General features: G+C 36.2%; 1 protein-coding gene across 1 annotated transcript; it reads right to left on the bottom strand.

Annotated features, from left to right (window-relative positions):
• Positions 1 to 19,756: 19,756 nt before the first annotated feature.
• LOC131167442 (uncharacterized) lies at positions 19,757 to 21,154 on the bottom strand. Its single transcript, XM_058126246.1, has 5 exons — positions 21,031 to 21,154; positions 20,878 to 20,987; positions 20,303 to 20,598; positions 20,087 to 20,255; positions 19,757 to 19,978 (listed from the first exon to the last, which is right to left on the bottom strand). The coding sequence occupies exons 1-5, from the start codon at positions 21,152 to 21,154 to the stop codon at positions 19,757 to 19,759; spliced, it is 921 nt and encodes a 306-aa protein (XP_057982229.1).
• Positions 21,155 to 22,210: the final 1,056 nt, after the last annotated feature.

Raw genomic sequence — 22,210 nt, forward strand, 5'->3', positions numbered from 1 at the left:
AGATGAAGTCGCCACGCTGGATGTCAAACGTTTCCGCCAGGTATGCATCATCAAAATGGATATCTGTCTCCAATACCCTGGTGTAGTACCCCTGGCCATCTTGAGCAAGATTGCCATAGAAGAGCCGGATGAGCAGCAGATATATCCCCCCGGGCTGAAAGGCTATGAACTCGTACCATCCTTGATATCGAAACATGTTAAGGACATTATTGAAGTGAGCTTGCATGAACTCGATATCAAGGATTTTTCCCAGAATGGGATCCTTGAGGCGAAAGACCCTCTCATATTTGATTCGCTGATCGGGCGTAGGAAACCACTATTCCAAAGGAACACTCGCGGCCACACGTCTCTGGTCTCTGGCCATAGAAATAAATCTCACACAAAACTAGGAAGGATGTGGGAGACAAAACTAGGAAGGCTCTTAAGGAAATGGAAGAAATGAATTGAAATTCGCGAAGAACCATATATATCAGCGCGGTTCGGGCGCCTAAGCCTTGGTTCGGTCGCCCGAACAACTTTAATTATGAGGGGTCACTGAGTTTGTTTGGCAGCCTGAAGCCAGGTTCGGTTGGCTGAATTTCAAGCGCCATTTTGTATTTTCGAGGGTCGGCCGCCTGAATAGATTTTGAACTGAATCAATTGGTAGCTCGAAATGCTCAGATCGATAGCCCGAATATTTATTTGGGGACCCGAAGACAGTTTGGCAACCCGAACAGATATGAACACGAAGATTCAGCCGCCCGAAATATGGTCAATGGCTTGGTCAACCTTCTGGTTCGGTCAACCAAAGTACAAATGTACTTAAGGGTTTGGTCGCCCGACTTGGGTCTATTTATTCTTATTTGATCTGTTTCTTGAAGCAAGAGATTCTATGGATTATTTGTAGGGGTTAGGACAATGAAATGACTTCAAGGTAAGATTGGGATGTGATTTATGACTTTAGTTCCAAATCTTAAGGCTGAACAATGGACTGATTATGCTTAACGAAAGATGTTCATATTTGAGCAAGGGTTTAAGCAATTTGAAGTTTAAATGCAAGGCACTCATGCCATGTCAATTTAGAATATAATTTTTATTTAAACAGCCAATGATATATATTTAAACCAACAAGAATATTTATTTGGGACAGATTGGTTTTGTGCTTCATTTAAAATATTGGCTTAATTTTCCAAGATGCTTGGTATGCTTTTGAATAATGAAATTACAAGATTTCATATTAATTAGTCCCAAGCCACTACCTAACCCTTTAGAGAATGCTACCCCCTACAGCTAATCCTAACTACTAAGGAAGAGTTATGTGATCATATAATTCCAGTTTGAGCAAGTCCTTCCTTTTCTTTCTTAACCATCGATACCATTTTTCTTCTTTTTACTTTTGAGGGGTTAGGAGTTGGTGATTCTTTGGCTTTCCATACTTGTTTAGGTTTCACGCTGTCACGCCCTGAACCCGAAGGTGGGTCCCAGGTGTGAATTTAGTAACCTAACCTGTCTATGTATCAATTTAAAACATACATGATACAACACAAAAAAAGGGTCCGACCCTGGGGGGTGAACGGATGCCCCATATGCATACACATAAACATCCATACTCATCAAAATGCGTAGCGGAATATGGTCTTTTTATACATATATAGTATCATACCAGAGCCTATACAAGCTAGGATATACATTCCCATAATACCAAGCATACCCCAGGTGTCCACAAAATCATCCCGACAACTTGAATGCCAAAACTTGTACCTAACATATACTAGTAGTAGCTAACGACACCCTCGCTTCCAGATGCTAGGATGCTAATTACGGCTACCCGAAGGACCTAAAAAATATTGTACGTACATTCGGGGTGAGACACCTCTCAGTAAGGAAGAAAGCAGGTTATATTAGTGTCTGGCATACCAGTGTTATTTTACATACTTCGTAACACTATAAAATACGATACAGTTCGAAACATTTCCATACAGTTCCAATATTTTTACAAAACCATTACAGTACATGCGATACCCAAAACATACGGTCAGTGTCATCACACTAGTACGCAACTACACAAGGTCACCTAAGTCTCACAGTGATTACATTGCTACATACACAACTACGCTGCAACGACCGAGGCCCACAGTGATTACATTGCTCTATAGGCAACTACACAAGGTCACCTAAGTCTCACAACGATTACATTGCTACATACGCAACTATGTTGCGACGACTGAGGCTCACAATGATTGCATTGCTCCATACGGTGTAGAACACACCCATCGGTGACCAGTCGGAACATACTGGTGATATTTCACACCCCGGATATAGAGTCGGCCACTCTCGCCCACGGTAGTTAACCGATACATGGCGCAGCGTATGGTAATTAGCCGTCACATAGCTGTTTTGACGTACGGTAATTAGCCGCCCCTAGCCGATTTCACAAAACCTAAAGTCATTTTGGAACTCACGTTCCTATACATTTCAGCATACGATAATTGGCCGCTACATAGTTGTTTTACAAATACCTGGAACAATTTCATACAACCATACATACCAAACTTATTTGGTTTACGGTAAATCATATTGTTTTCCATTTCAAGTATACAGTTTATGCAAAGATGGATAATAGTCATCTCAATAATACAGTTTAAACAAAACGAACTGTTTTCCAAACAAAGTAGAGATGATACCTGAAATCCCCAAATTTTTTCGAAAACTGTAACCCGAAAATCCTGTATTTTACCCAGTAGATTTCCCCAAATAAGTTACCAAAACATACATACGATCTTAGCCTACAAGCTTACCGATCTCGATTTCAAAAATAAACTGATATAAACAGAATCCCGTTACCTTAACTTGAATTCCAATTACGAATTCTACGGTCCCCAAAACTACGAACCGAGACTCCAAAACCTACAAACCACAGTACAATACATGCTTACAATCCATACTACTACACATATTCTGAATCAGAAATGAAAACCAAGCCTTACGTCGATTTTAGCCCGAATTTCATTCCGATCTGCGAGAAACGTAAAGAATCCTTCCTTGATCCTCGCGGTAACGTCTGATTACGAATCAGGCGGCAAATGGCAAAGAAAACGAGGAGAGAGAGAGAGAGAGAGAGAGAGAGAGCTTCGAGTTTTAGAGAGAGAGAGAGGGGATTTCCAAATCTTAGCCAAGAAGCAACCCCAAAATATCTTTTAAAGGCCTTTGACCCGGGTGGATTCGTCGACGAATTGGCGTCCTTGTCGATGAGTCCGCCATTACTTTTGTCGACGAAGAGGTGGCCTCGTTGACGAGCCAGATATTTCCAATTTCTCCAAACCTCTCGGCATTCCCACGTTGACGAGCATCTGAATTTCGTCGACGAGGAGCCTTCAACCTTCGTCGACCAATGATGGCCTCATCGACGAAGTCTGTACAATTACCTTTTTACACTTCTTTCCATGTTAAACCCACATACTACAGTTTGGGTTCTTACACACACCTTTTCTTTTAAACGGGCAATCAAATTTTGTGTGCCCCCTCTTTTTACATAAGATGCATGTAGTGTGAATGTATGGACTAGAGGAGGTACTGACATAGTGTTTCAATTCTTTTTCAAAGTACCCTATGTATAGGTTCTTTATTTTCTTATTTTTAATCCCATTATAACCTATACCTTCTTTATCTAAAGTCATCTTTTGTGCACCTAGCAGTTTATCAAAGTTTTCCTTGCCTCTAGTGAACGTATAAATGATCTTAGATTGGTCTTCTATTTTCTTTTCTAGATCTTCAATTTTTTAGTTTTCCAAATTTTTGCAAACATTCTGAAGTTTCAAAAGTTCTTTAGCCATGTTGTTTGCTTTACTTTCAAGATCTTCTATCAGGTAATCTTTATTATCATCATTAGAAGTTTTAGATTTCAAAACAGTTAACTCATTTTCTAATGATTCATTCTTGCTTTCTAGTCTATTGATTTTCAAAGTATTTTCTCTTTCAGTAAGAACTTTAGAGTCACATTCTTTCATGCATGCTTCATACTTGTTTTCCAAAACAGAGTATTTCTTATTACATTTAACAAGTAACTTATGAGTCCTAAGATATTCAATTTGCAATTCCTCATAAGTAGGCATGCTTTCACTATCAGTGCTATCATATGATTCAGTATCAGATGTAGTATTTAAATCAGCACATGAATCATGCTCATATTCATCTACTAAGACGGAAGGAACTGAAATGACCTCATTATTGGTTAAAGCTACATAACACTGGTTACCTTCCTTAAGATCAGTGGAGCCTCAGTCGCATGGAGGGATGACTCCCTTTTGCATGGACGCACCATATCTCCACTCAAGTTCGTCCCTGAGGTCCGTGTAGGTCCCTAAAGTTGAACTATGGTCATTTTGAGCATACCTACCTACCATGCATGATGCAAATTATTACAAGCCATACACGCGCACAGTTCATAATAAATTACACCCTAGAATGAAGAAATAATCAAATAAATACAAAAATACAACACATAAATCTTCATTCTTCGGCAGAAACACCTCACGCCATCATGATATGTCTTTCAGTCCTAAAGCGCGTACAAGGTGAACATGCATGCAATTCTCAGTACAATCATCAGTACCAAAAATATTTGTCATAATCAAAACTGGGTGTGACCAATGAGGTTAACAACGTGTCCGACACCCTAACTACTTGGTCTACCGAACTCATAGTTCAAAATAGCCTTGGTTGACCAAACCTCAAAGATGGTCAACCAAACTTTGTCTTGGTCGACCGAACCCATTAAGGGTTTGAAAATCGCTCTGAGACGATCAACCAAATCTGTAGTTCAAAATTGACACGGTCGACCGAACCTATTAATATGGTCAACCAAACCTTTTCTATAGTCAACTGAATTTCTTGGGTGTCGAATTTTTTAAGGACTTAAATGTAATTAACTTTTAATTAAACAATTTGGAAAATACCCAACGTGTCCCCAACGGTCAAAATTTTTAAAAAATCTATAAATACCCCCTCATAACTCCAAATTAGTAACGTTGATTAGCAAACTTTTTCTCCGAAATTTTTTACTTAATCAAAGTTCCCCCACATACTCTTTTATTTCAAAAATCATTTCAGGGTTAAAGTTTTCATACTCTCCAACTCTCTTTGTTACATTCTTTGAAATTTTTTTTAAAGAGAGTATTTTGTTTGGGCATTTTTTTTTTTTTTGTATTCATTGCACAAATATCTCTGAACTTAACTCCTAGATTCTCCAAATATTTTTCATTTGCAAAAATCCTTGTTTGAGGACATAATACTTATTTTTCATATATATTTTATTTGTGTTAAAACTATGTGAAAAGCAAACCGTATGTTCTCCTACTTAGTACTGAAAATATTTTTTGGAGAAGTATTTTATTAGGGTTCAAATCTTTGATGCATTTTATCATATATATCTTTCATCAAAGATTGAAATATTTGTTGTACACCCTTACTCTACTGAGCACAATTTCATTTCATATTAGAGTGTGCATTTTATGAGCTTAAATGTGTACATCCTAACTTATTTTTGAAGTATGTTATATGTATGAAAATTATTTTTATTATATCGGTTGGGTTTAACTTGGAATTAAACTGAGGAGACTCAGCCCGTAAGTGAGACCGATTGGGTTCAGCCTAAAAATTAAAGTAGGAAGTCTCAACCCCGTAAATGAGACCAGTTGGGCTCATCCTTGTAATTGAGCTGAGGTTTACCTCGCCCCATAAGGAGTGGTTGTAACGGCTTCTGCTCTGCCTGTTTAAGTGAGTAGAGTTAGTGTAATCCTTGGGGGGTATTGCCAAGGCGAGGATGTAGGCTGGTTTGGCTGAATCTCGATAACAAATATAGTATGTCGCTCTCTCCTTATCTCATTTAATTTATGCACTTTAAATTCAACATATGTTTGCTTGTTCATTTATGGTTATAACAATTTGCATGCACACATTTATTTTAAATGAGATACACGTGTATGTCTGTACATATTGTTTATTTAGTTTTTACATACTCTACCATAATTTAAATGAGATATGATATGTGGTGAATCAGCTAAATGTTTAAATTAGGCAAAATGTTTTAAAACCCAATTCATCCCCTCTTGGGATCACACCAATTCCAACGAGATGGTTGCAAGAAGATATTGAAGAGATATTGAAGGAGAAAGTTAACTCATTTGCATCGATTGATATTTAATCCACATACTACAAAGACCGCGTGATTCAAATCCTTTGAAAATTAATGGATTGGTATAGAAGATGAATAAAAAAGGAAAGTGGAGAGATTGGGGAAGGAATCCAATGTGTTATTCAACTAGGCACATCCATTTATAAAGGAGTTGCGCCGCGCTACTATTGGGGTCCTACAAGCTACGAAAAGAGATGAGAGACACCACTTAAAGTCTAAGTAAAGGGGCAGAGCTAAGAGGCGACTAGTAGGGTTGCAAACGACTGAAGGGGCAAATTAGATTTAGGGTTTTAGTTTGAACTTTCAGTTTAAATGCTCAATACAACAACATCATTTGCAATTTGGACTAGGCTTTTAGATTTCATATTGGACCTATTGGTATTGTATAGTCGTATAGGCACTTGCCGGTTGGGCTTCAGCCAACCTTAACCCTTGGCCTTGGGTTAGGCTTAGCCAATTTTAATTATAAATATAATAATTATTTATTAGTGAGTTGTAATCAAGCCTATTTATGAGCCCACTACCGAGCCTCTTAACAAACTCATTTGAGCCTATAACCAAAATGCTCACTAGCCGAAATGAGCTGAACCCATTTATGTTCACACTCAGATCGTTTATTAACCGGGCCTAAAAATTGGGTTTAGGAACCAATCATAAAGATAATGAACAAGCCTAAATGAGTCCTTATCAAGCTCTTGAGCTGAGCTCCTGAGCATTTTGGTTGTTTCACAACCCTAATTGTAGTATTCTTCTTCTTCTTCTTCTTCTTCTTATTTAGCTTGTAAATAACTTTCCTCCAGGTGAGAAGTGGGTCAAACCATTGTGAAACCTAAGGTGTAGTCCCAAGAGGTGGGGTGAATTGGGTCTTTTAAAAATTCCTTAGATCCTTTTTGTTCCTTTTTATAATCTTTTAAGGCTTTCTTGTATTCTTGTTAACCGGGCAATCCACACAAACTCTTATTTCCTTTAATTAATCAACAATCACAACAACCACAATCAATCAATCAACTATTCAAGCAAAACAATCATACACCAAGAAATCAATTTGGAATATTTAGCGATCCTGTATATGAATGTGAAGTTCCTGTATTTGGCTTTTGAATTTGAATATTAAAATGAAATCCACACACCTTTTTAATATCAGAATTTAAATAAACCTTCAGCTAATAGGTTTTGGGATGTTAACTAATCAACGTACTTCCTTTCGGTTTTAGCAAAAGATCAATTAACCAATGTACTCCCTTTCGGTTTTCGCAAGCCCAAAAACAAATTAAACTTTGGGTTTACTTAATTTTTAATATGCGTTATTTTATGAAAAAATATTAAAACATCCACGCAGGTTATATCGTTGCTGAAATGTAAAAAAGAGTAAGGGAAAGAGAGTGACACCACCACTTTTACAAGGTTCGACTTACCCTAGCCTACGTCCTCGCCTTAGGTCAACCACCTAAGGAATTCACTATACCTTGTTCCTTCCAGGTGGAACAAAAATCTTACAACAATTACCCTCTTTTTTATGAAGAGAAACCTCTCCAAGTAACAACTTATGTTTGGTCCAACGATCCAATAAACCTTTGAACCGTCAAAGATCAAGATGAAAGAAATATATCTGCGTACAAAAACACTCTCACAATTCAGAGCAGGTTGTACAAATTAAATTCTAAATCGTACTTCAAAAACCAAAGTTAAATAGAAAATGTGAAGTTTTAAAAGTTTAGAAGTCACCAATGGTTCTTAAAAAAAATTGAATGCAACTCGGAAACAATCTCTTGTTTGTCAATCCACCAATATCATATAGTTTTTCTCCAGCAAAATGATGTAAGCACACAAAAACTTTTAGGAGAATTTCAGTGTAGGGATCGTATATAACTTCGACGTATTGCTTGTTTGATCTTTTTGCTACTTTTGCTTATGGATTTTTTCATTGCTCAAATGAGGTATTTATAGACTTTTTCAAAGAAAAGTTTTCTCATTTAACATGAAGCATTTAGGTAACTTTTCAAAAAGTATTAAATTATAGAATTAATTTTGAAAATTAAATTATAAAATTAATTTTGAAAATTTTCCCACAAGTTTGAAATTCAAAGATTTTTAATTTTGACAATCTTCCCACAAGTCAAAAATTCTCAATTTTGACAATCTCCTTGCAAGTTTGGAATTCAAAGATTTTTAATTTTGACAATCTTCTCGCAAGTCAAAAATTCTCAATTTTGACAATCTCCCCGCAAGTTTGAAATTCAAAAATTCTCAATTATGAAATAAGAATGACCAACATGAAATATGATATTGAATTTTGGCATGATTGAGAAGTGTGTGATTACATTTTCTATTTAGCTTTGGTTTTTGAAGTACGGTTTAGAATTTAATTTGTACAACCTGTTCTGAATTGTGAGAGTGTTTTTGTATGCAGATCTATTTCTTTCATCTTGATCTTTGACGGTTCAAAGGTTTGTTGGATCGTTGGACTAAGCACAAGTTGTTGCTTGGAGAGGTTTCTCTTCCTAAAAAATAGGGTAATTATTGTAAGATTTTTGTTTCACTCGGAATGAATAAGGTATAATGAATTTCTTAGGTGGTTGACCTAAGGCGAGGACGTAGGCTGGGGTAAGCCGAACCTCGTAAAAGTGGCGATGTCACTCTCTTTCCTTACTCTCTTTTACATTTCAGCAACGATATAACCTGCGTGGATGTTTTAATATTTTTTCATAAAATAACGCATATTGGAAATTAAGTAAACCTAGAGTCTAATTTGTTTTTGGGCTTGCGGAAACCGAAAGGGAGTACGTTGGTTAATCGATCTTTTGCGGAAACCGAAAGGAAGTATATTAATTGGTTAACATCCCAAAACCTATTAGCTGAAGGTTTATTTAAATTCTGATATTAAAAAGGTGCGTGGATTTCATTTTAATATTCAAATTCAAAAGCCAAATACGGGAACTTCACATTCATATACAGGATCGCTAAATATTCCAAATTGATTTCTTGGTGTATGATTGTTTTGCTTGAATAGTTGATTGATTGATTGTGGTTGTTGTGATTGTTGATTAATTAGAGGAAATAGGAGTTTGTGGATTGCCTGGTTAACAAGAATACAAGAAAGCTTTAAAAGATTATAAAAAGGAACAAAAAGGATTTTAGGAATTTTTAAAAGACCCAATTCACCCCACCTCTTAGGACTACACCCTAGGTTTCAATTGGTATCAGAGCCCGATTATAGCAAAACCTAACAAGTAGTTATATAAATATCAAAATGGCACAAATAGGAGTAGCTCCCTTTGGTGAGGGTCAATCCTCAACTAGGCCACCCATTTTTTGTGAATTAAATTACACCTTTTGAAAGTAACGAATGAAAATTTACCTTCAAACAATGGACTGGAAGACATGAAATGTTGTCACAAATGGAAATTTAATCCCCACTAAACTAGTTGATGGAAAAGAAGTACCTAAAGAAGATAAAGAACTAAACAACTCAGATTACAAAATGTTGCAAATTAACTCTAGTACAATAAATGTCTTATACTATGCACTTGATACAAATGAATTCAATAGAGTAATGACGCGTAAAACAACCAAAGAGATTTGGGATAAATTGGAAGTAATTTATGAAGGCACGGTAGATGTTAGGGAAAGTAGAATCGATATGTTAACCAATGAATACGAAGCTTTTAGGATTAACTCCGATGAAAGCATAACAAGCATGTATACTAAGTTCACACATATCATAAACTCACTAAGTGCATTAGGGAAAAGTTATTCTACCCATGAGATGATCTGCAAAATTTTAAGAGCACTTCCACTTATTTGGGAACCAAAAGCCACGGCCATTACAAAAGGGATAAATCTTAAAACAACTTCCTTAAATGAACTCGTAGGATCTCTTCTAACCTATGAAATGATGTTGAAAGAAAGAAGCACTGAAAACAAAAATAAGAAGTCTATAGCTCTAAAAGTTTCGAAAGAATATTCAAGTGAGGAAGATAATGAATCTAGTGAATTAGAAAATGAGGACTTAGCTCTCATAATTAAAAGACTTGGAAAATTCTTAAAAAGAAACAAAAAAATCGCTAGAAAATTTAATGGATCAAAAGCTGAAAAGGGAGAAAGTAATAAAAAAGAATATAAAAACAAAAATGATCCTCCCACTTGCTATCATTGTAAAAAGGTCGGGCACATCAAACCGGAATGCCCATAACTCAAGAAGAAAAAGAAGAAAAAGAAGCTTGCAATGAAGGCAACTTGGGATGACACTAGTTCGAGTGAATCAGAAATTAAGTCAAGTGATTGAGAAGTAGTAAACATGTGCTTCATGGCGCATAACGAAGAGGTAAACTCTTATTATTCTCTCTCTGAAGATTCGTGTAATGAATCTTGTAGTAATTCGTGTGAAAGTATGCCTTCTTACAAAGAACTTCAAGCTGAATTACTCTTTCTACATAACAAGTTTATTAAAGTCTTAAAGAAGAACACAAGCTTGAAACAACAAAACGAAGCACTTAGAAATCAACTTGAATATGCAAAACTTGTTAAAGAAGAAAAAGACTTAAATATTGAAGAACTTGAGAAGAAAGTAGATAACTTGTCTCAAAAATTAGCTAAGTCTCAAGTAAATGAAGATAGTAAAAATGTAACGACCCGAATAAAATGGTAGTTAAATAATAAAAGAAAAGGGATATGGAAACCGAAAAAAGAGGAGGCCATTAACTTAGTTGACAAATGCTTCGCGTTCGTCGACGACATTAAACTTTGGAAGGACTAAAGGAAAGGGGGTCAGCAGGGCTTCGTCGACGAGAAAATATCGAGAGGGGTTCTGAGGCAGCCTGAATTTCGTCGACGAATATAGGGTATTGTCAACGAAATTTGTGAAGGACTCGTTGACGAAGAACGGGCTCGTCAACGAAATCCTTTATTTTATATATATGAAAATCTGAATTTTTTTATCTTATGAAAGAAGCCATCACTCTCTTCTCTCTCTCCCCTTCAGCTCTCTCTCTCTCTCTCTCATCATTTTTGGGCCAAATATACGTCGGATCGACAATCCGAAGTCACCATGACGCTCCTGGCGGAGTTCTCTCCAAATCTGCTGGAGCGCATCGTGGGAGAAAGTTAGTTGGAAATCATCCCAGAGTTGAGGTAAGGCTTTTTAAGCCATATTTGGTCTTGCGCTAGTTATAAGAAATGTTGTGCGCATGAAAATACTAAAGTTTAATACTGGGGGTTTTCAGTTCCGGAGCATTGGTCGGGGAACCCCTCAGGTGTTAAACTTGAATGCTTTTGGGTGAAAGCTTTCTACTCAATATTTGGGTTTTTGGCAGTTGAGGAAAATATTGTATGCTTCGAAATACTGAACTTTAACTCTAGGATTTTTCATTTTCAGGGTTTTGAGTTAGGAACCCTGCGGGTGCGGGGCAGTGTTATTAGGGGCTTTCCAGGAATCAGGTAAGGGGATAAACTAAGCTAGTATTGTTTTGGAAAATGCCTATATATATATAGTTATCATTTGATTTATGGAAAATGTATATGTTTATATATATACGTTTTATATTTGCAAAATACTGTGAAAATGATCATATGTAGAATATGTGGAAAATCTACTGTGTGGCATGAGTAAAAATGTTGTGAAATGCTGATTTTCAGGAATGTGGATGATATGAATTTTTATGATGGAAAATCGGTGTACGGGCCGAGATGTTTATATATATATATATATATATATATATATATATACATATGTGGATATGTTTGCCGGCGTACGGGTCGTGCTATGTGGTTTGCCGGCATATGGGCCGTGCTATGTGGTTTGCCCACATACGGGCTGTGCTATGTGGTTTGCTAGTGTACGGGCTGTGCTAAAATGTGTAATACCGGCGTACGGGCCGATGATTTTCATGATACATGTATATATGTGAAATAATATGATTGATATGAAAATAAATTATATGAGATATTTATATATCACGATTTTAGTATATGTATATGATATCAGAACCTGGTTGGCTTGGTTTATGCTAGCACTTGCACGGTACCGTAGCTATGTGTCCATGGTCTTCGTGATCATGATATTTGTGTTAACGCCGCTGTACGGAGTGGTGTGAGATTGGATAGTCGATGTGGTTATTTTCAAAAAGTGTGCTGTTATCGCCCCTAGTGTAAGGAACCAATCTGGGTAGACCCATTAGACCTACAGACTAGACTATTGACTTGGCAGTGGTCGGCTAACCATTGTTAGGTCCCGCCTTCGGGCCACACAATCCAGTCATGTGGGGGTAATACATGACAACAACCAGCCAACCTACCAGGATTGTTTTATATTATTATTATTATTACGATATGAGATATGAGATGAGATATGTTATGAAAATGCAGTATGTTCTGCCATGTTGATTTATATATATATATATATATATATATGTTTTCCCAGATTTGATGAAATAGTACTAAATGTGTTATATATGATATATGTTGAACACGAATTACTCATGTTGCCACAAACTAGTATTAGTTTATTTCCCTTACTGAGAGGTGTCTCACCCTTACATCTTATTAACTTTTCAAGAGCCTCGGATAGGAGAGCGGGAAAAGCCCCGCAGAATTAGTGTTGTTCATCTGCCCTCTGTGAAGGGTAAGTTTTGATAGGGACAGTCAAATTTTTGTGGGAATTGTCCCTAGATTTATTTTTGGGATGTATATACTGAGAGATAGTGTTTGTAGTACTCTGGTATATGTTATGCATATTATGATGAGATGTATATGATTTTATACTTTCTGCTGCGTAGACCTCTGCTATAAATTCTGTTATATCCCTGGTACCCACGGGTCTAGGTGGATGGTGACCTGCTGAGTTGGAGTGTATGATGTTGATTTTTATTGATTATAAAAAATATATATGTGAAAATGGCCAGGTCGTTACAAAAAAAGTGCAAGAAATAAATGATCTCAAAAACCAAATTCAATAGAAATAAAAAGTCATTTACAACTTTACCAAAGGTAAAGATAACTTCGAAAAGATGATAGGACAACAAAGAATGGCAAACAACAAAGAAAGAATTGGTTATAATGGAACACTAAACAAAAGAAAGAAAAACTTGCTTATGGGATATTTTGTAAATCAATCTAAATATTATGCAAGCACTTTATCAACGAATATTTATGAGCACACCACTTGCTACATGTGCAAAAATAAAGGACACAAAATGTTTAATTGTCCACTTAAGAAAAAGTATATTAAAGTAAAGAATGAGTGGAAGATAAATGCTAAAACCAGGCAAAATTTAAAGAAAGTTAAGAAGGTTTGGCTTCCAAAAGTAACAACTTAAATCCTTTCTTGTAGGTTTGTTTTAGGACCACTCCATCTAAGGATAAATAGTACTTGGACAGCGGATGTTCAAGGAATATGATAGGAGATAAATCTAAGTTCACCTCTCTCACTCAAAAGGATGGAGGATTTGTAATCTTCGGTGACAATGCAAAAGGCAAGATCATCGGAATTGGTAAAATAGGTAAAAACTCTTCACTTACTATAGATGATGTCTTGTTAGTAGATGGTCTAAAGCATAATTTACTAAACATTAGTCAACTTAGCGACAAAGGATTTGAAATAATGTTTAAGAGAGACATATACATAATTCAAATTTCTAAGGATCAAAAGATATTATTCACTATACTTAGAATGAACAATGTATATTGCATAAACCTTGATAGCTCGATCTCTCAAGAGATAACTTGCTTAGCAGCCATGAGCGAGAATAGTTGGCTTTGGCATAGGAGGTTAGGACATGTAAGCATGGATCTTATATCCAAGCTCTCTAAAAATAATTTAGTTAAAGGCTTGCCTAACACCAAATTTGTAACGACCCGGATAAAATGTGGAATTTAGATAATAAAGAGGGAGGAAAAATGGAAACAGGAACAGAAGGAAGCTACCAAGCTTCGTCGACGAACACAAGGTTTCGTCGACGAAGGCTTTAAGGATTTCATCGACGACAAGGCTTCGTCGACGAAGAAATACCGAGAGCCGGTTTGGGCTGCTCTGAATTTCGTCGACGAACACAGGGCTTCATCGACGAATTTACTGAAGGATTCGTCGACGAAGTGACGTGTCTCGTCGACGAATCTAGCAGTATAAATAGTGAAAAACCAGGATATTTTGTCATTTTCAGTGCCTCTCTCTCTCTCTCTCTCTCTCATCATTTTCGGGCTAGATTTACGCGGGATCGACAATCCGAAGTCACCACGACACTCCTGGGGAAATTCTCTCCAAATCTGCCGGAGTGGATCGTTGGTGAAACAATATCGGCACGAGGCCGTATTTATGTTATCGGCACGAGGCTGTAATTATGTTATCGGTACGAGGTCGTATTTATGTTATCGGCACGAGGTCGTATTTATGAAAATGAATAGCTCGAGGCTGCTATTATATCATTTATTATATGTTATTAGAACCCGGATGTTAGTTTAGTTTAGTTGAGGGACACGATACCGTAGCTAATAGATCAGATGTTTATGATCAGATTAGTGCTAACCGCCCCACAAGGGGGTGGGAGATGGATAGTCGATGTGGCTTTCAGTAGAGTGTGGATGTCCACCTGGCAGTCCGGACCAGGGTGTGGCGGGCCCATCGTACTTGCAGATATATTTGACTCGGTTGTGGTTGGCCAACCATTATCGGGTCCCGCCTTCGGGCTGCACAACTCGTCATGGGGGGTAATACATGACATCAGCTAGCTATTCATCCTGGGTATATTTTCAGTATTACAGTTATAACAGATGTTTTATGTATGTTATGATTTATTAACAAATATGAAATTATATGATTATCCAGTATGATATGATGAATGTTTACAGAGTTATGAAATGTACTATATACGTATAAGTGCCTTAAATATTCATGTTGCCACACAACTGTATTTAGTTTATTTTCCTTTACTGAGAAGTGTCTCACCCCCGAACATTAAATAATTTTCAGGAAATCCAAAGAGACCGGCGGGTCAGGGCCGCCATTGAGTGATTGGAGCTTCCCTACTAGAAGGGTAAGCATTGAACTAGAATCAAAAGTTTTTATTATATGATCCTAGTGTTATTTTGACTTTTTGGAGGTTGTATATAATAACATTATTTTGATGTTATAGTACACTCTGGTATTATGTTTTACAGTTGGATGTTTGAGGTTTTTATATTTGCTGCTGCTTAGGTTTCCGCTGTGATTGTCAGGTGTCCCTGTTACCCACGGGTTCAGGTCGACTTTTCTATTTATTATGTTATATTTCTTATTAAGAAATTGAGGTCGCTACAAAATTTTTCAAAATGAAGTGTGTGATGTTTGTCAATTTGGAAAACAAATCAAAAAAAGCTTCAAAAAGAAAAAACATATATCAACTAGTAGACCCCTAAAACTCATACACTTAGACTTATTTGGTCCTACTAGAACCCAGAGTTTAGGAGGAAAACAATACGCCTTTGTAATCGTTGATGATTACTCAAGATACACATGGGTGTTGTTCCTAACTAATAAAGAACATATGATCACACACTTCCCTTGCACTCTTTTACATTTCCCTTTTTGAGCAATACAACATAATTATGAGCATTGGTAATATTGTCATGATCTTGGTTTTTGAATGATGTATTATGCATGACAAATGTAATTTTTTTAATTTTTTTTTCACAAATATGAATGTTAGACACCATATGCATTATTGAAAATTCAAAGATGTCACAACACACATGAAATAAAAATGCCAAATAAGAAATATGATATTGAATTTTGGCATGATTGAGAAGTGTGTGATCATATGTTTATTTGAATGTTTACCCTTTTTGATTGATGTCAAAAGGGGGAGTAGTGTTTGAGCAAAAAATTTGGCATGATTGAGAGCATGATATTGAATTTTGAGCATGTTGAGCATGATAGTGAAAAATCATATTTGAGCATGTTGAGCATGATAATAATGAAAAATTGAGCAATGAGCATGATTGGTCTCGAATCTACTAATTGTTAAAATAATGCTTATTGTAAGGGGGAGTAGAATAATGCTAGTTGTAAGGGGGAGGTGCTCGATTGATCTTTTTGCTACTTTTTCTTGTGTATTTTTTCATTGCTCAAATGAGGTATTTATAGACTTTTTCAAAGAAAAGTTTCCTCATTTAACATGAAGCATTTAGACAACTTTTTAAAAAATATTAAATTATAGAATTAATTTTGAAAATCTTCCATTTAGGTAACTTTCCATAGAATTTTGTTTCCTAAAAAACCAAAAAACTAAAGATCTTCCTAAGAAGTGGCATGTGCCACTTGTGTTTTTTCTATCTATCTTACAACCGGCATAGTCCGCATCTGAATAACTGATCATTTCAAAACTGGTGTCTTTAGGGTATCATAGTCCTAAGTCCATAGTGCCTATTAAGTATCTTAGGATTCTATTAACAACTATTTGATGTGATTCCTTAGGTGCTAATTGAAAACGTGCACACATACACACACTAAATACTATATCGGGTCTACTGGCTGTTAGATATAATAGAATTCCAATTATACCTCTTTTGTGACGACTCGAATAATAATGGTATTTAAATAATAAAGAGGAAGGGAAATGGAAATAGTAATAGAAGGAGGAAGTCGACTTCGTGTTCGTCGACGACATTGTACTTTGGGAGAAATAAACTGAGGAAATTTATCAGGTCCTTGTCGACGAACACAGGGGATTCGTCAACGAGGGTATAAGAGGGCCTCGTCGACGAAGACTAATTTCGTCGACGAGAAGATACTGAGAAAGAATTTTGGGAAGTCTGAAATTCGTCGACGAGGGTGTAAATTTGTCGATGACCTTCTTACAGGACTCGTTGACGAGATGACATGTCTCGTCGACGAATCCAGCCTTATAAGTAACCCAAAATCTGGATTTAAACGTAAAAATTAAGAAATCTCTCTCTCTCTCTTTCCCTTCGATTTCTCTCCCTTCTCTCCTCAATTTCGGCTCCGTCGCTTGCCGGATCAACGATCTGAGGCCACCATGACGCTTTTGGGGAAGTTCTCTCCAAATCTACCAGAGCAGATCGCTGGTGGAAGCTAGTTGAAATTCATCCCTTGGTTGAGGTAAGACTTTTTATACCAAATTTGGTCTTACTAAAGTTATAGGAAATGATATTCACGTAAAAATACCGAAGTTTAGTTCTGCGAGTTATTGTTTTCAGGGAGTTGAACAGGGAGCCCTGCGAGTGCAGGACTATAAATTTTAGGGGGTTTCTTTTAGTGTCAGGTAAGGGAATAAACTAAAGCAGTGATTTTTCCATGCAAATTATTATTATTTATTAGTAAATTAATTTTCAGGAAAGTCTGTATTATATCTGTATATTATGAAAGAAATGCACATTTAGAAAAATACTACTATTATGTTGAAATGTATATATATGTATGAGATGCCAAAAATTATGATTTTTAGAATACAATGTATGATTTTATACAGAAAATGTGGGGCATGAATATTACTTTACGTGAGAAGTATTACGATATGACTATGTTACGAATGAAACATGTTTTCAAGAATATGAAATATTACAGTACAAAATGATGTTGAAAATACATGATAATTGATTTATTATTTAGAATGATATGTATGAGATATTCGGTGCAAGGCCGTGATTGATAGCCGGCGCAAAGCCGTGTTTTATGTATGATTTCGGCGCGAGGCCGTATTTATTAAATGTTTGGCACGAGGCCATATTTATGAAATGTTCAGCGTGAGGCCGTATTTATGAAATTATAGAAATACTATCAATCTATTTATGTTAAACGTTATATTATCATGTATTATATGTTATCAGAACCCAGATGTTAGTTCAGTGTAGTTCAGGAGCACGATACCGTAACTTATAGATCAGATATCTATGATCAGATTGGTGCTAACCACCCTAAGAGGGGGTGGGAGATGGATAATCGATGTGGCTTTCAGTGTAGAGTGTAGACGTCCACATGGCAGTCCGGACTAGGGTGTGGTGGGCCCATCGTACTTACAGACATTTTTTACTCAACAATGGTCGGCTAGCCATTGTCGGGTCCCGCCTTCGGGCTACACAACCCGTCATGGGGGGTAATACATGACTTCAGCTAACTATTCATCTTGGGTATGTTTTCAGTATTATTAGTTATAACGGACATTTCATGATCAATATGAATTATTAGAAAATATGAAAGTATATGATTATTCACTATGTTATAATGTATGTTTTTATATATATGAAATGTACTGAGTATGTATAACTACATTAAATATTCATGTTGCCACATAGTTGTATTTAGTTTATTTTCCCTTACTGAGAAGTTTCTCACCCCTGAACATTAAATGATTTTCAGGAAACCCAGAAGGACCGGCGGATCGTGGCCGCTGTTGAGTTTAGTGAGTTACCCCGCTAGGAGGGTAAGTGTTGTGCTAGGATCAATGGTTTTTGTTGTATGATCCTAAGAAATACTTTTTGGTGGTTTTGGGTATTTTGGGTGATTGTATATAATACAGAACATGATGGTTTATAATTAACTTTGGTATTTTATATTTTATGGTTTTGAGAATGTGATTTATATTTACTGCTGCTTAAGTTTCCGCTGTGAATGACAGGTGTCCCCATTACCCATAGGTTCGGGTTGACTATTTTATTTATTATGTTTCATTTTATATTAAGATAAGCAGGTCGTTGCATCTATAGTTCTTTGTGTCTATGAATTTTCCCTTTTCATCTTTTTTTTTTTTTTATTTATCAAAATGGGTAAATATATTGATAAAAGAATAAACACTGTACAAAGGGGAGAACCCCTATCATGAATACAAGGTAACCTGGGCATACCTAGGGGCCAAACTGGCCATCCAAAAGTAAACATCCAAAGTACAAGCTAATCCTTACTCATAAGTTCTCTAGTTAACAAACTACAAGCCATATTTGTCAAAAACAATTCTAAAGACATGTCTTTGGATCACCCTGACCAATTCCTCATTGGATATATCAACCCCTTCAAACTTCTTCCTGTTCCTAAAATGCCACAAAAAATACACAAAAGTAGCAAGTCCAACTCTCCTTCCCACTGCCTGGTATCCAGTTCCTTTTATCTCTTTATGGAGCCATTTAACAGCAGCTTTAAGAGAAGTCATAGCTCTTTTCAGTCCCAGCCACTCTCTAATCCGATTCCATACCATTGATGAAAATTTACACTGAAAGAAAAGGTGGTCGCCTGTCTCAGCTTCCTCACGACAGAACAGCAAGCGCTATCAACCTCATCGCCAACTAGTTTGTCATTCGTGTTCAACTTCCCTTTTAATCCCAGCCATAGAATGAATGCATATTTGGGTGTGCACCCACTCTACCAGACTTCCTTCACCCAAAGAAACTTAGTTCCTTTAGTTCGCCAAAAGTCATAACACTCTCGGGACCTATTAGCCAAGCCCCAGCTCGACAATACTTTGATAGCCTCCTCAATACCTCCACACTATTGCAGCAGCAAGCACTTGATTTCCACCATCTTCTTAAAAAGTGGAGAGTCACCATGTTTAGAGGTAATTCCCCAAATATCAGACTTTGAAAGGTAAATCTGGTGTATCCATTTTATCCATAGCGAATCCTTCTTTGAATGAACATTCCAAAGAGTTTCGTAAGAAGAGTAAGGTTCCAAGCATTCAAGTCAAACACTCCTAGCTTTACTTCAGATTTAGGGAGGCAAACTTCCCTCCAAGCAACCATGGGCTTCCTTTTCCCACCCCACAGGAACACCCTACAAAGTTTCACTATCTTCTCAAGAACATTCTTTGGAATAGGAAATATGGCAAGCTAGAAGCATTCCACACCCTGGATTACTAAGTTAATTAACTCCAATCTTCCTGTATATGAAAGTGTCTGTCCAGGCCAACCTTTAAACAGGTTATCAATTCTACTCACTAGCGGAGCATAATGAGTACAATTTAGTCTAGAGGCAGCTAATGGGATAACCAAATATCTGAAAGGAAAAATCCCATTACTCATCTTAGATAACTGTAACAGATCCTCTAAATCCTGCTCCTTCACTCTAGCATGGAACATATTTGATTTCAGCCAATTTACAAATAACCTAGAGCAGCAAGCAAACAAATTCAGACATTCCATTAATAAGCCAACAGAGAACTGTCCCCTATTGAGAAGAGCATTACATCGTCTACAAAAGCCAAATAAGTAATTCTCAGACTTTCACACTTCGGATGAAAGTGGAACTCTGGTTTCCTTTCTACCACTTTCAGCAGTCTGGAAAGGTACTCTAGACAAATGACAAACAGGAGTGGAGATAAAGGATCCCCTTGTCTGAGACCTTTTTTTCCTTTAAAGAAGCCATGAAGCCTGCTATTCAGGGAGATAGAATAGGCAGTGGTAGTGACACACTCCATAATCCACCATATCATAACAGAGGGGAACTTCAGCTGCAGCAGTGTATCATTCAAAAAAGACCAAGAAATAGAATCATAGGCTCTCTTGAGGTCGATTTTAAACATACACCTAGGGGAAACCCTCTTTCTTGCATATCCCCTAACAAGTTCTTGAACTAAATAAATTATTTCGGCCATACTTCTTTCTTTAACAAAAGTAGCCTGAGCAGGATTTATAATTTCCTCCAAACTAGGTTTTATTCTAGCAGCAATCACCTTCGAAATCACCTTATATATCACATTGCAACATGAGATTGGCTTCTAATCATTAACCACAGCAGCATGGTTTGTCTTAGGAATAAGGGCAATGCTGGTATGGTTGATCTGCTTAAGTAACTTTCCACTTTCAAAGAATTCCTTCACTGTATCTGAGAAATCTACCCCTATGGTGCCCCATGATTTTTTTTAAAAAACCTATAGAGAAACCATCAGGTCCAAGAGATTTCTCATCTCCAATGCTGAACAAAGCCTCATTAATTTCCTCATCAGTGATAGGAACAATGATTTGGGCACTCAGAGAATCACTCAGTAGAGTGATGGTGGCACTCATAGGTGTGCCTATGGGTTTACTATTTTCCATACCAAATTTTTGTATCATTTCTTTTTTGGATTGACTTATAAAAGTTCAATTCTTTGCTTGTTTAATTTGTCAGACCACCAATGTCAAATAGTTTTTCTCCAGCAAAATGATGTGAGCACACAAAAACTTTTAGGAGAATTCCAGTGCAGAGATCGTATATAACTTCAGCGTATTGCTCGTTTGATCTTTTTGTTACTTTTGCTTGTATATTTTTTCATTACTCAAATGAGGTATTTATAGACTTTTTCAAAGAAAAGTTTTATTATTTAACATGAAACATTTAGGTAACTTTTCAAAAAGTAATAAATTATAAAAATAATTTTGAAAATATTCCATTTAGGTAAATTTTTTTAAAAATATTAAATTATATAATTAATTTTTGAAAATCTTCCATTTAGGTAACTTTTCAAAAAAATATTAAATTATAAAATTAAATTTGAAAATTTTCCCACAAGTTTGAAATTCAAAGTTTTTTAATTTTGACAATCTTCCCACAAGTAAAAAATTCTCAATTTGACAATCTCCCCGCAAGTTTGAAATTCAAATATTCTTAATTTTGATAATCTTCCCGCAAGTCAAAAATTCTCAATTTTGACAATCTTTTTGCAAATAAAAAATTCTCAACTTTGACAATCTCTCCGCAAGTTTGAAATTCGAAGATTCTTAATTTTGACAATCATCCTGCAAGTAAAAAATTTTCAATTTTGACAATCTCTAAAACTTTAGTTTTCTTGAAAAATTTAATTGGAACACTTTAAAAACATTTTTAAGAGTTTTTCAAATAATGATATCTGGGTCTTTGATTCTTAAGGAGTTTCACATATCTAAATAGCATTGACTTTAAAGTACTTACAACAATCATTCTAATCATGGTTTTCTTAATCACTAAGTCCTTCAACCTCGTTTAGCCTCTCGAGGTTCACTTTTGACTTTAAGATTTGCTTGACCTTTAACCTCTTTATTTGTCGTTAATTACTTCAATATTCTGAAAAGTTTCCACTAAATTGACACTGATCTTTAGTCTAT

This window comes from Malania oleifera, chromosome 11 (assembly GCF_029873635.1).
Source record: "Malania oleifera isolate guangnan ecotype guangnan chromosome 11, ASM2987363v1, whole genome shotgun sequence".
NCBI lineage: Eukaryota > Viridiplantae > Streptophyta > Magnoliopsida > Santalales > Ximeniaceae > Malania > Malania oleifera.

Excerpts from the sequence above, each read along its gene's own strand:
- LOC131167442 (XM_058126246.1), bottom strand. The coding sequence starts at position 21,154 with ATGAGTGCCACCATCACTCTACTGAGTGATTCTCTGAGTGCCCAAATC. Across the intron at positions 20,599-20,877 it reads AGACAAACCATGCTGCTGTG|CTGAAGTTCCCCTCTGTTAT; the intron begins GTTAATGATTAG and ends ACACTGCTGCAG. Across the intron at positions 19,979-20,086 it reads GTACTCATTATGCTCCGCTA|CTTGCCATATTTCCTATTCC; the intron begins GTGAGTAGAATT and ends GAATGCTTCTAG.